Below are 16,450 nucleotides of genomic sequence, written 5' to 3'. Positions count from 1 at the left end.
CAAACCTTTATTAAATATTGGTAATGTCATGTTCAGACTGCAGTGAGGACACCACATCACACCATACAGCTTTTTTGTTTTTTTTTACAGCATTTACCAGACCCCCTTATCCAGAGCGACTTACAATCAGTAGTTACAGGGACAGTCCCCCCCTGGAGCAACTTAGGGTTAAGTGTCTTGCTCAAGGACACGATGGTAGTAAGTGGGATTTGAACCTGGGTCTTCTGGTTCATAGGCGAGTGTGTTACCCACTAGGCCGCTACCACCCAGCCTTCCACCATAAGGGTGGTAGTGGCCTAGTGGGTAACACACTGAACCAGGAGACACAGGTTCAAATCCCACTTACTACCATCGTGTCCTTGAGCAAGACACTTGAGTGTCTCTGGGGGGGGGGGGGGGGGGGGGGGGGGGGGGACTGTCCCTGTCACTACTGATTGTAAGTTGCTCTGGATAAGGGCGTCTGGTAAATGCTGTAAAATGTAAAAATGGATAAGGGCATGGTGTTCCTGAGTTATAAAGTAACAGTAGAAGGTTGATTCTACTGGTTCCACAGCCTTGTGTGCAGCTGGGCTTCCTAAATCGGAGGAAATATTATACACCCGTTGCTACAGGGTGAAAGTGAAAGTGAAGTGATTGAAGATGGGTTATCTGTGTTCATGTAACATCCCCTCGCCTGCTGCCACCTACTGGTCAAATTTTCTTTTGTCATGAAGGAGTTTAATTAAGCATTTCTACATAATGACACGTACACCGTACACAAGAACATAATGTAAGATGGAGGAAGTACACAAACCGTGTGTCTCAGATAAAATTTTGTACAAATCCTCCCACAACTAAAAATTCAGTGATTTATTATGGCTCTAAGCAAAAGTTATATTGTTCCTGCAACAGTGACAAGAAAGACTATTCTACTCTATTCTATTCTATCTGTTCCATTATCGTAGGATATGTCCTATAAGTGGATAAGAAATAACTTGAATTTTTATTTACTACATTGCATGAGGATGTCTGGGAATCATGTTTACTGCAGTAGTTGTCATGGCCGTTTGGCATGGCGAGGCAGGTGAATTGAGATGATGACAAGACTTGATGATGAAGAAGGATGGGGAAACAGGGGTTTAATCTGTGATGGACAGGACAGGGAAGACATCCAGTAACAGGGCAGCTTTATACATCAGACACAGATGAACACGATTAGGAAACATTACACAGGACAAACGTGAAACTCCAGATCCGGTCCAGATCCCGGACCGGAGTAACCCCTTGGTTATCATGGTAGTAGTGCATGTAAAAACGATCAACAACAACAACATATATTTCTTACAGAGCCCAAAATCACATACAGAATGTCTCAGTGGTCTTTGACAGGGCCTACAGTTGACACCCCCCACACTTGACCCTTCTGCAGGCAAGGAAAAACTCCACTAAAAAACATAAAAAGAAAGGAAGAAACCCTGGGAAGGAGTGATACAGGGAGGGACGTCCAAAGTGGAAAACTCCAAAGTGTAGTATAGATCATCTGTCAATGTTTGGAGGTACTGGACAGTGCAGAGTAGGTTTCACCAGTGTTATGGTCTACATGGCCATTATAATGCTACTGGTCCATTTGAAGATCCCTGAAGCTTTAGCTGTTACGTTGGTAGTGACTGTGGTGACCCTCTGGTTCGTTTCAGGCTGAGTCGTTTGTGCAACGGTGGCATGGTACCCTAACTAGGACAGTCTAACCAAGGTGAACTTATGGATTTATAACACCGGGTGCTACTTGTTCAAGATCCAATATATAAGTACATTTATTAGTCTATGCGTGACTGTGTAATGAAGTGAACTTAATAATTGACACTGTGTCTTTGAATTTTAACAGAAGGTCAGAGTACACTGAACCTGTCCTGAACACTGACTGGCAAGCCACTCCACAGCTGTGGAAGTGGGAGGTTGGGAGGTTGGATATCGGCCTATAATTCAAAATCTGACTGTGATCAAGATCAGGTTTTAAATCAGGGTTCGGATGACTGCTTCCTACAACAAACTTGGTACGAATGTGGCAGGTGCTCAGCGATGAATTTGATCATTTTTAGGATAGGATTTATCACATTGGGTATTACAACTGTGTGTTGTTGGCATAGCAGTGAAAATTTATACCCTGTTTACGAATGATGTGACCTAAAGGTAACACATGTAAGGAAAGTGGCAGTGGACCTAAGACAGAACCTTGTGGAACACCAAACAAATTACCATTAATGTCCACAAACTGATACCAATCCGTCAAATATGATCTAACCCATACGAGGGCTATTCCCTTTATCCCAACAACATTCTCTAACCTGGCAAGGAGAATAGCGTGATCAATAGTGTCAAACGCTGCACTCAGGTCAAGCAGGACAAGCAAAACAGTGCACACAGTGAAATTTGTCTTCTGCATTTAACCATCACCCTGAGTGAGCAGTGGGCAGCAGGGACAGGCGCCCGGGGAGCAGTGTGTGGGGACGGCGCTTTATCAGCGTTGATAAATCTGGTAAGGTATTAATAAACCTCTGTGCCCTACTTGATGTAATTGTCCGTTTGTCTCTATAACGAGGGGGGTTGAGTTTATTGTCTGAGACATATTTTAAAAGTGATGAGGAAATGATCTGAGATCATTTCAGATTGCAGAAGAGTAACTATATCTTCTATATTTAAACCGAAGGACAGTACAAGATCGGGCATGTGACCACCTTCATGAGTAGGTCCTATTACAGGTCTGTCATGCATAGGTCCTATTCTGTTTATTAAGTAATAATCAATGGAACTTTTACCGAGGTTATCGTTCTATATGACTGCGACGCCACCTCCTCTTCCAGTTAAGCAAGGTCGGGGTACATATCTGCAACCAGGAGGACTAGACTCGTTTAATGCTACAAATTTGTTTTTTTTTTACCAAGTGATTATTATTTTCATTAATAATCAGCGTTTTAGGTGTGAGAGATCTTAGATTTAATAATCCTATTCTTATATCGGAGGTACTGCAATGATGGTAATAACGGGTAATAAGTTGCTGAAACAGACACACCGTCCAGCCTGGGGAACAGACATTTATGTGTTTTATTATTAACCTTCCTGTTTCTTGTATGAGCTCGTGTTTTAATAGAGCGAAGTAAAGACACATTGTCAATAGTATAAATGCTGGTTGGTCACTCAGTTTCGTCCGCCCAGTTGGGGTGGATGCCATCTCGCCAAAAAGACCAGGCTGGCCAGTTATTAATAAAACCCACTTAATTTTTTGGACCACCAGCCTGCTACAGGTCAGAGCAGATTACTTTATCCGACATGATTTTATACAGTTCAAGCATCTCTATAAAATTATCTCTAGGTATTTCCGACTGGTGTAGCCAGACATCATTAGTGTGTGAACACCTATACAGGAATATCTACTTTAATTATACAATAAAAATGAAGAGGATAGACACACTGAGGCTTTTTTTTTGTCTGTTTTATTTGCATTTTTATCATAGAAAAAGGTCAAATGTAGTGGTATTCAGTTACAGGCTGTGTCCAGCAGGGGTGGGAGCGGCTGCTGAGTCTGCCATTTCTAATCAATACAGCGGGGGGGTTTGTGCTGGAGTTTGTGTGTGAACATTTCCTCCCAGCTTTTATATAAAGTGACTGTCAGTGCTAATTTCATTAACAATTGGACTCAATTGATACTTAATATCACTTAATATTGAGTATGCATTTTAATACTTAATGGCTTCAGATTTACAAACCAATGGTTCCTGCATTCAGAATGTGGCGACTCAGTCAACCAGCCTGTCTCTCCATCTGCTTCTACGTCCAAAGCAGAGAGAGGCCAGGGGACTGATGTCCATCCACAACTCCTGCACTTCAATCAGTTGGACACAAGAATTGCGTTTGGACAATCAGCCTCTGACCCCCAATGTTAAGTTTATCCACAATCCATCTTCTCACTCCTGAGACGAGAGAAACCATCAGAAACGGAATCATCATGTTGATTCCGTTAAGTTCAGATCAGCTTCCCAGATCAGCTTCCAGATGATGGCCGTGGAGGCAGCAGGATGAACCGATCCTGAAGGTCCAAAGGCTCTCCCAAGACAATCTCTCCAGTGGTCTCCACACAGTAGGATGTGCCTGAAAGAAACACAATGGCAGCATCTTGGGGGGCATTCCCCTAAAGTGCCTGAACCACCCAGCTGGACCCTTTCAATGCAACTCATCCTGCCAGGCAGAGGAACTCCAGCAACCCTGCGTAGAAACTTCTGTCCAGGTAGACCTTTGCAGCACCCACAAAACTGCTGATGCTGATCTGGTCCAGTACTAATATCAAGATTCCAGTGGTTCATCCCTGACCTGGAGTGTGCAGTCCACTCTTCTCCGGGGTAGAACCACCTGGTTTGAGGTGGTTCTCCTCTCAGCAGGGCGCATCAAAGGTCGTGGTCAGTCAATGGTGATTCATGCTAATACAAGTTACTGGAGTGACTGAAGCTCTGTTTGTTACCTGCTGCAGTTATCAGGAACGGTCCCACGCAGTGTCCACTCCGCTCCGCGTCCTGAGAGGGTTGTGAGGGATTGTGGCTGCTGCGCCTGTCCCTCTGTCCACCTCATTACACGCAGCGCCAGGGTTGCCTAAGAAACCCGTTCACAATAGAGAACATCTCGTCTGCTACAATAAGGCCGCGAGTGATGGATGAGGGGGCACGGCAGGTCGGACGGGGGCCGGGGTTGGACTTGTGTGTGTTCAGTGTGCTGCTGGACTGTCAGAGCCATGTAAGCTTCAGTTGGGCTGCAGTAAAATTTAATCCTGCTTTGCAGAACAATGAAAGTGAAAGTGAAGTGATTGTCATTGTGAGACACTGCAGCACAACACACGGTGACACAACAAAATATGTCCTCTGTATTTAACCATCACCCTTGGTGAGCAGTGGGCAGCCATGACAGGTGCCCGGGGAGCAGCGTGTGGGGACGATCAGTGGCTGATTACGATCGGTGGCTGATTACGGGTCCACTTTCTTACCCACTAGGCCACCACTGCCCTGTCTTACCTGAAATGGATCTGAATCTTTGTGGCTGATAGTATCAGCATCTCAAACACTGGCTGGGGACCACAGTGTTGCCATGACGATAGGCACACAAAAAGGTGTGGCGTGGGAATGAGCTGGGAGGTCAGCAGTAGGGGTCAAAGGGCAGAGCAGCTGGACAGGAGCTGAGGGTGAGAAAAGGGGTTGGGGTCAGCACCCACAGCCACACTGATCGCCTCTTCCAGGATTCTTATTTGTTTTAGGGGTTATAATTTAAAAATTAATTAATGATAAAAACCAGTCTGGTCCCCTCTGAACATGACTCTGATTTCACTCTGAAGATCATCAAATCAGATCTCACTCTGAAGATCATCAAATCAGATCTCACTCTGAACATGATCACCTCAGAGCTTGCCTGTCAACATCATCACCTCAGATCGAATGTCGCACTGAACAGCACCACTTCAAATCAGATCAATTTCACCACCTCAGATCAGAACACAAATGGCATACTACATACTTTTCAGTCTGACTTTAGACCATAACGCAGATAGTGCCTTACTGAAAAACTTTCTCCTATCTTCTGACCAGGACCTTATCTCTGTGCTAATTCTCATAGACCTTAGTACAGCTTTTGAGAAAACAGACCATAACATACTACTAAATCAGCTTGAAAAGTTATTTGGAATATGTGGGTCAACCAACTGGTTCAAATCATACTTACCACTTTCACTTTGTAGGACTGAGCAATGACAACTCTGCAAAAACCAGAGTGAGTTCCACAGGGTTCAGTACTGGGCCCCCTTTGATTCTCATTGTACGTGCTGCCGGTCATACATTAGATTCATAGACGTTGAGTACATTTTATTTTTTATGCAGAAGACACCCAGGTTTACAGGATAAAGCCAGAAAAAATTCATCACCTGAAAATTTGTGTAAAGTACATCAGAGACTTCCTTATTCTTAACTCAGATAAGACTGAAGTTGTGGTGATCAGTGCCTAAATGTTGAGATATGAATGAACAGAATATAGATTGGAGTGTCCTGGTTTCTTGGCTACATCAGTAATAAAACTGGGTGTGACCTTTGACGCTGTTTGACTGTCACATGCAAAGTATGAGAGAGACATCACACCAGAATGTCCCATTTGCATTCTGCAAGGAAGAGCTGGTTACTGGAATGATGGACCGGATGTGTGCAGGGGGATTTATTAAGAGGAGATTGACCCCCTCCCTGCACCATCCGGCCAAAAATTGAATTGGGCTTCAGCTATTAGCTGTCACTGGTGTACTTAATTAGCTGTAAAGCAGAACAATTTCATTCAGCAACAAGATTGCCTGATATGTTACCTGTTCTTAAAATGTAAAGAAGTAATGGTTATTTCTTGACCTCTAATTTTATTCTGTAAACCCACAAAAAAAAAATCCTACATTAAATCCACTGAAAGTACAGGCTGGGCCATTTATATGGAAACACCTTAATAAAATGGGAATGGTTGGTGATATTAACGTCCTGTTTGTGGCACATTAGTATATGTGAGGGGGCAAACTTTTCAAGATGGGTGGTGACCATAGTGGCCATTTTGAAGTCGGCCATCTTGGATCCAACATTTGTTTTTTCAATAGGAAGAGGGTCATGTGACACATCAAATTTATTGGTAATTTCACAAGAAAAACAATGGTGTGGTTTTAATGTAACTTTATTCTTTCACAAGTTATTCAGAAGGTTATCAGAAGGTTGCCGGTTCGAATCCTGATCCGCCAAGGTGCCACTGAGGTGCCACTGAGCAAAGCACCGTCCCCACACACTGCTCCCACTGCTCACTCAGGGTGATGGGTTAAATGCAGAGGACAAATTTCAGTGTGTGCAACATGTGCTGTGCTGCTGTGTTGACAATCACTTCACTTCACTTTACAATCTCTAGCCACAAAATGGTACTGGTGCCACAGATGCGTCCAGAAGTCAGTCCCTGACAAACAAACCTCCATCACACTAGAACTGGGATCTCCTCCTTAAGGACTTTTCTTATAATCAGAGGATTATATCCATTCTCGAGCCTTCATATTCCTGCAATCTGCTCAGAAAAATGTAGATGAACAGAGTGCCTGTAGTGTAGATAAAAAACAGCAGAATTGCCCACGGACTAGAGATCTATGCTGGTTAGTTGAACTTTTTTTAAGTCTACAACACTCCAGAAAGAGTTGTTACAATCAGGTCAGAAAATTGCAAAAGTGGCAGACGGCATGGTTTTAACTAGCCTTGAGAAGATTTGAAGAATCATCTCAAGGGTTGGTTTTTGACCATGTGTTCAAATTCAAATATATGTGTAAAATAAAAGTAAAAAATAAATAATCATTTTATTTATATTTTCTTCTTCAAAATCTATCTGAATTAACACAGCTAATAAGGTCAATGACATTTTAAAAAGGGCCAGTTCTGCGTCTGGTGGGTTCAGTGATTGCGGGCTGAGGAAGAGTAGGAGGAGGAAGAGGGAAGTTCCTCAGACTGCGCTGCGCTGAAACTGCGCAGTCTGTCTGCGTGTTGCCAGGTTGGGCGGGTTCTCATGTGTTGCCAAGTTGGGCTGTTTCCGAACTGTAATTTTTTTCTGTAGTCTTGGCCAAAGATAACTGGGTTTCGGTATCAAAGCAGTCCTTAATTGTATTTTAACAGAAGATATTATACGTTGTAAGGTTGTATTGTGATACTAGAATAATTAAATTATATCTATTGTGCCAAATAAAAAGGTAACAGCTCTTTTTCACTTACGGAATATTATAAATGATGTATGTATTTATAAAACTGTACATTAGATAACTGAACACAAATTTGAACGTATGAGCGTAATACAGGTCTACATTCGGGTATGATTCACGAGGTTAGCGTGGCGGGCATTTGAAGCTTTTCGTTGTTCTTGAAAAGCTCCAACCTGGCAACCGCGCTGCGCCCGATTCCTGCCTGTCGGACTGCGGCCTGCAGCTGCGCGGTCAGTTCCCCCTTTTATTCCCTTTAAACGCGGCGCCCGGCCGAGATTTCACGCGAAAGGCGCCGACGTTCCTCCTCCTCCTCCGCCGCGGCGACGCGTGTGTGCGCCGGGCGCCCGGATCGCGGCGGCAGGGGGACGGGAGGGCGGCGGCGGCGACTCCGTTAGGCCACAACTTTGTTTATGAGTTGACGCGACGTCGGTCGGGACGCGCGTTTCGATAAAACAAAAAAAAAAAAAAAGAAAAAAGAAATGTCGTTTCTCCCGACAGGTCGCCGCGCAGTGTCCCCCTGAACCTATGAGCTCGCCCCCCGCGACCGCCCTAGCTGTGAGTAGCGCGGTGTGTGTGTGTGTGTGTGTGTGTGTGTGAGAGAGAGAGATGGGGGGCGCGTTATTAGTCTGTATTAGAGGGGTGGGTGACACCTTTTGTCGTCATGTTGCAATGCGACGGTACAATGTCCCCTTCTTCGCATCCATCCAGGTTGCGTTGTGCCCGTCACGTGACCCGCAACTTTTCACCACACCCAGGATCCCCCGCGTATACAGCGTGATTTTGTACCGAGTACCATTACATTTACAGCATTTTAATCAGTGGTGGCGGGGACGGTCCCCCCTGGGTTCGAACCTGGGACTTCGTGGGCCGCTTTCACCCGTGATTCACCCCGTGCTTGTGTTCAGCAGGTCAGCTCCGTGTCGATGTCCGGTCTTCCTGCGGTCAGCAGCTCAGATGATGTGAAGCCCCCGTTTGGGCTGCGGCCGACGCCCAGCCACAGTCCTGGACCCATGCTGCCCCACAAGCGCCTGTGTGCCATCTGCGGTGACCGGTCCTCAGGTGGCCCGCCGTTCTGTAGCGGTACGAGCGCTGTCATGGTTCTCGGCTCTTTCTGACCGCGCGTGTGTGTGTGTGTGTGTGTGTGTGTGTGTGTGTGTGTGTGTGTGTGTGTGCGCAGGGAAGCACTACGGCGTGTACAGCTGTGAGGGCTGCAAGGGCTTCTTCAAACGCACCGTGAGGAAGGATCTGAGTTACGTCTGCAGGGACACCAAGGACTGTCTGGTGGACCGGCGGCAGCGGAACCGCTGTCAGTACTGCCGCTACCAGAAGTGCCTGGCCATGGGCATGAAGAGAGAAGGTACGAACGTCCATCGTCCACCTTTCATGCCCAACCCACTGTCCCTCGGTACTCTTAAAATGACCTGCGGTTCTAGCTCTGTTCTCACATCTATTTTGCCTATTGGCTGGTGGGGAACATGGGGACAGTGGTGTCCTGGCGGTTAAGGAAGTGGCCCCGTAACCAGAAGGTTGCCGGTTCGAATCCCGACCCGCCAAGGTGCCACTGAGCAAAGCACCGTCCCCACACACTGCTCCCCGGGCGTCACGTTCTGCACAGCGTCTGTTTGCAGGATCCGACGAAGGGACCGGGATTTCAAAATGTCCCCAATTTTTTCAAGTTTGGGCCCTTACAGCAGTGTAACTGTGGAACTGGGTGGACATCAGGAGCCCGTCCAAACGAGGACGCTTTTCTCTAAAAGGGTTATTTGGTTTCTAAAAAAACCCTGCGTCCACACGGGAGAGTTATGTGAAATGTCCACGCAGAGACGCAGGTCGGTGGCGCTGTAACGGCCGCGTCGCTTCGTTAGAAAGGTTTCACGACCACGAACGTTTCATTACTTTGGGTTTAAGGTCAGGTCAGAAAAAAAAAAGTCCACATGGGGACGTGGAAGAGAGACATTCAAATTGGAACCCATTTTAGGAGAACCCCTGAAACGGGCCAGATCGCATGGAGAACCGTTCGTTAATTCCCGTCCCGTCCGTCTCCAGCCGTGCAGGACGAGCGCCAGCGGGGGAAGGAGAGGGACGGTGGCGAGCTGGACACCAGCCATGGAGCCAGCGAGGAGATGCCGGTGGACAAGATTCTGGAGGCGGAGCTGATGTCCGAGCGCAAGGCGGAGATGCACGCGTCCGGCTTGGTGAGGCCCGGGCTAGCCGTGGCGGCGCCAGGCGGCCCGTTCCTGTCCTGACCCGTCCCCCTCCCTTGTCCCTTCAGCCCAGCGATCCGGTCACCAGCATGTGCCAGGCGGCCGACAGGCAGCTCTTCCTGCTGGTCGAATGGGCCAAGAGGATCCCGCACTTCTCCGAGCTTCCGCTGGACGACCAGGTGGTTCTTCTGCGGGCGGGTGAGTGTGACGCCTCGGCGCCGCCGCCGTCAGACGCGGGCGTGTCCTCTCACCACAAGTCTCCTCCCCCAGGCTGGAATGAGTTGTTGATTGCGGTCTTTTCGCATCGTTCCATTGGGATGAGGGAGGACGTCCTGCAGAACCCCGCCCTCCACCGACCCACAGACAACATGTACGGCCTGGAAGCCATTTTTGACAGGTAGCCAGAAACACACACACACACCCACCTGGACCCACCATGTTGTTCCGTGACGGTTAAAAACGGGTTTTTTAAACAGGGACTGCGCCCAGAGTCCGGAGGTGGGGGCCGTTTTCGACAGGTAACCGCCGGCTCGACGCTTCTTTACCTCGTCCCCCTGTCCCGACGCCAGAGCTCACCGTACGTACGTGTGTGTGTGAGGCAGGGTGCTAACGGAGTTGGTGTGTAAGATGAGGGATATGCAGATGGACAAGTCGGAGCTGGGCTGCCTGCGTGCCATCGTCCTCTTCAACCCAGGTACACGCCCGCTTTCTTCCCGCTTTACTGGGCGTGGCCGGTCGCCGTCAGGGCTCCTTCCTCTCTGGGACGTTGCAGACTTTTTTTTTTTTTTTTATAAAGTGAAGTGATTGTCATTGTGATACACAGCAGCACAGCACACGGTGCACACAGTGAAATGTGTCCTCTGCATTTAACCATCACCCTTGGTGAGCAGTGGGCACCATGACAGGCGCCCGGGGAGCAGTGTGTGGGGACGGCGCTTTGCTCAGTGGCACCTTGGGGGATCGGGATTCGAACCGGCAACCTTCTGATTACACGGCCCCTTCCCCGTAACACGCCTAATGACAGACGTTGTTCAAGTCAAAATCGTAATCACTCTTTTTAACAAATATGCAACGTGCTTTACCAAAAAACGAACCAGAGATCATTACTAATGCAACAGTATAAACCGAAGTCCACCAATCGCGAGGGGCCGAACGCAGGGTGGGGACGCCGCTGTCCGGACGGCCAGCTGCACCCGGACCGGTTTCTGGGTGACGCGTGGCGTGTCGGCCGCCTTAGACCTGCGGCACTTTCACAAACATTACATAAAGTCAGGCCTGGCCAATAAGGCCTAAAATGTTTATTACCCCCACCCCCTACATTTATTAAAAGGAAACATCAGATGCAGCACCTTTTCCAGCAGATTATTATTATTATTTTTTAAAATTTAATGTGATGTAGAATTAACTGTAAATGGGTACAGTTTTTCTGCTATGATGTGTGTCTCAGATGCCAAGGGTCTGTCCTGCAGCAGCGAGGTGGAGCTGTTGAGGGAGCGAGTTTATGCTACACTGGAGGCCTACTGCAGACACAAGTACCCTGAGCAGCAGGGCAGGTAAAGCACACACACACACACACACACACACACACACACACACCAACATACTTGTGCAGGGACACCACATTCTACTTTTTTGCATTGTAGCATAAATAAAGTGTTTTGCTGTACATATAGAATATTTTATCATATTTATAGCTTTAATCTTCATTGTAATAATTACATATAAATGTATTATATCCTTTAGGGAACATTTGCTAGTACCCCCTTCTGTTATAGAAAGATAAACCCACAAAGTGAATGTCATTGTGAAACGCTGCATCGCAGCACATGGTGAAACATGTCCTCTCTATTTAACCATCACCCTCAGTGAGCAGTGGGCACCATGACAGGCGCCCGGGTACCTCGCTTAGTGGCACCTTGGCGGTTCGGGATTTGAACCGCCAACTGTCTGATTACTTAACCGCTAGGAAACCACTGCCACTTGAAACTGACAAAAGAAACTATACATAATTTACAGAAAATGAATAAAGGAAAACCGGGCCTCTTATGAAACAGGCCTGGACAGAAATGATGGTTCCCCTAGATAAGACTGAAGTAATAATTGGGAAAAGTAGCCACCGTGCTATTATGTTCAGTACCACACTGAACATGGACCACAGACAGGCTATAAAGGCTATAAGACAACGTTGCACGTCATTCAGAACTTTTAAGGTCCACGGGACTGAAGCCCAACCTCCCTGGATTGAGGAGGATTGAAGAGGCTTAGAATACGAATGGTAACCAGAGAGCCCTGAACAACTGTGAAAATTAGAGGTGAAGTCCAAGGACCCGGTACATCAGTCAGATCACACCAGCCATCGCTGCTTCAGCCAAAACGGACTTGAAGGGAGACTACGGAGGAAGACATCACTGTTGAAAGCAAATCCTCTGGACGGATTCGAGAAAAAAGAAATAAATAAATGACAAGTCACACGAGTCACCTCTATGTGAAACATGCAGGACGTTATGTACTGCGGCTGCTTGGCTGTGTCTTGAGTATGTCCATTAAATCTGACTATCATGCCACTCTGGAGCAAATGTGGTGCCCAGCATCAGAAAGCTTGGTCTCAGTCGAACATCTGTGGAAGGAGCTGAAATCTGCAGTCCTTCACAACCCGAGCCAGCTGGAGCAGGTTGCTCATGAAGAGTGGGATAAGACCAGTGGACTTGTGCAGAAGTCCCACTGAGAGTTACAGGACTTAGTTGCCTCAAATTATTAAGGGTATATTCAGCTTTTTAAAACCTTTTAATGCAATTATTTTAAATGAATAATATCTAATGTTCACATGTTTTTAGTAAATCACAGTGGGTATTCAGACCCCCTTAAATTTCAGTTTTATTTTAGTAGATCTAATACAGCCATGAGTCTGGCTGGGAAAGATGCAACCTGAATGTGGGGATCCTCTGCCATTCCTCCTTGCAGATCCTCTCCAGTTCTGGCAGGTTGGATGGTAAACGTTGGTGGTCAGCCATGTTTAGGTCTCTCCTTCGGTCTTGAGCACTCAAGAGAAGGTTTTAGTCCAGGATGTCCCTGTACGTGGCCGCATTAATCTTTCCCTGGATTGCAACCAGTCGTCCTGACCCCACAGCATGATCCTGCCACCACCATCTTCACTGCTGGGACTGTATTGGGCATGTGATGAGCAGTGCCGGGTTTTCTCCACGCATACTGCTTAGAATTAAGCCCAAAAAGTTCTATCTTGGTCTCATCAGACCCGACTGGAGTCAGATGTTTAAGCAAATATGATGCGGGCTTTCATGAGTCTTGCACTGAGGAGAGGCTTCCATCAAGCCTCTTTGCCATAAAGCCCTGACTGGTGGAGGGCTGCAGTGATTGTTGACTTTCTACAACTTTCTCCCATCTCCTGAAGCTCAGCCACAGTGATCTTTGGGTTCTTCTCTACCTCTCTAACCAAGGCTCTTCTTCCCTGATCGCTCAGTTTGGCTGGACGGCCAGCTCTAGGAAGGGTTCAGGTGGTCCCAAACGTTTTGTGAGCTGTAAGGCCATATATAGAGAGGGGTGTGGCTTTCCTAATCAAGTCTAATCAGTGTAATCAAGCATAGCTGGACTCAAATGAAGGTGTAGAACCATCTCAAGGATGATCAGTTTTTACATTAATAAGGAAAAATGAACTTAAATGATTTAAGCAAATGGCTGCAATATAAGAGTGAAAAATCAGGGGGTCTGAATACTTTCCTACCCCCTGTATGTATCGTTTCTTTTGTCAGTTTCCAGTGATTTCAGTAATCCCCCACAGTAATGTTAGCGAGACGCTATCTTGTGTTGGATGTGGTTGAATTACACAGAATTTGGATCTCTGTTTAATCCCCCCCAGATTTGCGAAGCTCCTCCTCCGCCTGCCAGCGCTGCGTTCCATTGGCCTGAAGTGTCTGGAGCACCTGTTCTTCTTTAAACTGATCGGTGACACGCCCATTGATGCCTTCCTGATGGAGATGCTGGAAGCTCCTCATCAGATGACGTAGAGGAGGCGGAGTCACGTCCTGGGCTCACTGTGACCGCATTTTTTTTTTTTTTTTTACCTGAGGAATTCAGCTATCCTCACTTTTAAATCTGTTTTGTGTTTCCCACCCAAGTGCACCCTAGAGCCCAGATCTAGAATGTGCCGGTGCTGTGTTCTAGAATTGATGATTTTTTTTTGTGTGTGTGTGTGTGAGTGTGAGTAGGGGGCATTGTTGCGTCCCTCTTCAACACTAAGATAAGCTCTAAGCTCTCATTTGGGTTTACAGGACCTGTTGGCACTGTTCTCAATAAGCTTTAATCTGTGATGCTCTGTGTGTGTGTGTGACACCCGCAGGCCACGCCCCAATCTGTGACTCAAAACGTTTTTTATAGAGTTCGAATACGTGTTCTGCTTTTAAAAAATTCTCTCAAACCCGTCGTTTAAAAACGAGCCGTTTGGGTTAAAACATTTTTTAAAAATTTTTTGAAGTGATCTGATCACCTGTGAGCCTTTAAATGTGGATTGAAAAGCAGAGCTCTGTGTGTGTGTGTGTGTGTGTGTGTGTGCGCGTGCGAGCGAGCGTGTGCGTGGTTTCATCACGTAATGCCCTTCTCCGGCAGAACCAGGAGAGGTCCTTGATTATGCACCGAATGCACTATGAACCCTGTCAGGTGACCAGGAGAACGGTGACGTGTTTTGCTACGTGTTCTGTGGTGCTTTAAAATGGTCACTTGACATTAAAAACCCTGGAAAGCGAGAAGCGTCAAGACGCAACGCGCGCTTTTTAAGAACCAAGAATCGAGTGCAGGGGGGGCCACTGTCGCCCAGTGGGCGGAGCTGGTGGTGGCGAGGCGGGAACGCAGTTGGCTTGAAGTACTGTGCTCGTTTTTCAGGGACTATGTACTTGTAAATCCCGACACACATTCGCTCTTGATGATAAACGCGAGCAGTAAGTTTTCATTTGCACTGGGTTCTGCTGTGAACCCCTTTTTTCTTTCTTTTTTTTTTTTTTTTTTTTTTTTTAATTTCCATGTTCTCGTCGTGCTGTGAGGCCGTTTAGCTCGCTGGGTTCCAGGCTTCCTCCCTTTTGCTTTTGCATCTTGTATTCTGGCCTTCAGCTGGTGCAAGAGAAATGGACACATTGCAAATGTAACATCCTCTTTGGCAGAAAAGTATTAAATGTATAAAGCAAAAACTGAACGTGTGTGGTTCCTGAGTGTTCTCCACCTGATTTCTGCAGAACGTGTAGCCACGGACGGTCTGTTTGGAGCATTGCCAGCGGATGCTGGTGTCCAGTATTATCCAGATCTCGCGTTGAACCCAGTTTCCGTCCACCAGTCCCCAAAGCCTTTCAGACGCTCGCCGTGAGTCACATGGTCAAGAAGACTTTCACTTCTTCTGAAGACTTTTTATTGCAGATGGAACCCACCCATAGTCAGGAGGGTTTATCACAGGTTTCCAGTCATGCACGAGTTTCTCTTCAATTACTCCACTTCATACCTGCAGTAACACTGTTCTACAAACGGACCCGACCGTTGCAGTTCTACGGCATCTCAAGTTCTCATTCTGAGTGTAGAACAGATGTTCTGCCCTATGTACATGCTACAAACGAGGCTGGGAGGTTCCGCTCTGTTACAGTCGTATGACAATTATCAGTGATTGTTAATTAGTAAACCTGTCATGAATGTCTGTAGGACCAGAGAAGCCCATTCACTGAGCTGTTCGGTACCGACCACACGTGGAAGACAAGAACACAGCGTGTGGCCGTCCTGGTGGGGGGGTTCCCAGAATCCAGCAGGATAAAAAACAAGGCACTAGTTCCTGGAAGCTCCATGTCACTCCCTCCATCAACCAGGGTTGTCTATGCACGGCGGGGCACCCATATCTTCACACCCATAGGACAATTTAGACTGACCGATTCGGATCAGGGAAACCTGGAGAACCCAGGTGAAACCATGCAGCCCAGCACCATATTGGTCTGTATTAAATCTTAAATAAATATCGAGACTTATTCTGATGTGAAACACCAACCAAAATCTCAACATTTCAACCAGTGCAGTGAGGATCTCAGTCCGTGTACCCTTTGGTTGGCGGAAGGGGGTGCTGGGGCGTGGCTACATGTCATGAGGTGGACTGAAGTGTCGTTTCACAGTGACCTGCTGTGGTTGTGTGAAATGCCACAGTAATTTCAAATAGGGGTTCTCCTCACGTTCTCCTCACCACAACCATGGCTCTTGAAGCCATGAGCACCAGGTCACAGACAAGAACATGGGCATCTTGATCCGTGGCCTAGACCCAAGCCACCAAACTGAAGAAACGTGGAACCACAGTCCATAATCACACCTGCACCTCTGACCCACCAGCCAGGCCCAGGGCCTGAGCTTCATCTGGTGTGAGAGTGGACCGCAGCGATCGCCTCACTGTGGCGAGAAAAAAAACACCAAATAATCAACCAGCAAAATGGACATTATGGGGACCAAGGGA

General features: G+C 47.1%; 2 protein-coding genes across 10 annotated transcripts in view; one reads left to right on the top strand and one right to left on the bottom strand.

Moving 5' to 3' along the window:
• The first annotated feature begins 7,934 nt into the window (after positions 1–7,934).
• Positions 7,935–14,984, top strand: LOC114790085 (retinoic acid receptor RXR-beta-A-like). 4 transcript variants are annotated; one of them, XM_028979807.1, is made up of 11 exons: positions 7,961–7,992; positions 8,261–8,317; positions 8,671–8,821; positions 8,940–9,119; positions 9,809–9,957; positions 10,035–10,164; positions 10,237–10,363; positions 10,443–10,484; positions 10,569–10,660; positions 11,414–11,519; positions 13,841–14,984. In XM_028979807.1, exons 2-11 carry the CDS (start codon positions 8,288–8,290, stop codon positions 13,986–13,988), a joined length of 1,155 nt encoding a protein of 384 aa, XP_028835640.1. In that variant the 5' UTR covers positions 7,961–7,992; positions 8,261–8,287; the 3' UTR covers positions 13,989–14,984. The 4 variants fall into 4 exon arrangements, with proteins under 4 accessions (XP_028835641.1, XP_028835640.1, XP_028835642.1 ...); XM_028979806.1 differs by having other exon boundaries at positions 7,969–7,992; positions 8,668–8,821; XM_028979808.1 differs by lacking the exon at positions 8,261–8,317 and having other exon boundaries at positions 7,935–7,992; positions 13,841–14,983.
• fhod3b (formin homology 2 domain containing 3b) overlaps positions 14,965–16,450 on the bottom strand; it is a 34,429-nt gene continuing 32,943 nt past the window's right edge. For 5 of the 6 annotated variants that reach the window (XM_028979776.1, XM_028979778.1, XM_028979777.1 and 2 more), the window contains one exon: positions 14,965–16,386. In XM_028979776.1, the coding sequence (XP_028835609.1) occupies positions 16,304–16,386 (83 nt within the window). In that variant the 3' untranslated portion in view covers positions 14,965–16,303. The remainder of the gene's footprint in view (positions 16,387–16,450) is intronic. The other variant, XR_003749760.1, reaches the window with a different exon arrangement.

Source organism: Denticeps clupeoides, chromosome 5, assembly GCF_900700375.1.
Source record: "Denticeps clupeoides chromosome 5, fDenClu1.1, whole genome shotgun sequence".
NCBI lineage: Eukaryota > Metazoa > Chordata > Actinopteri > Clupeiformes > Denticipitidae > Denticeps > Denticeps clupeoides.
Note: the sequence above shows the minus strand (reverse complement) of the source record. Positions and strands in the feature narration are given on the sequence as shown.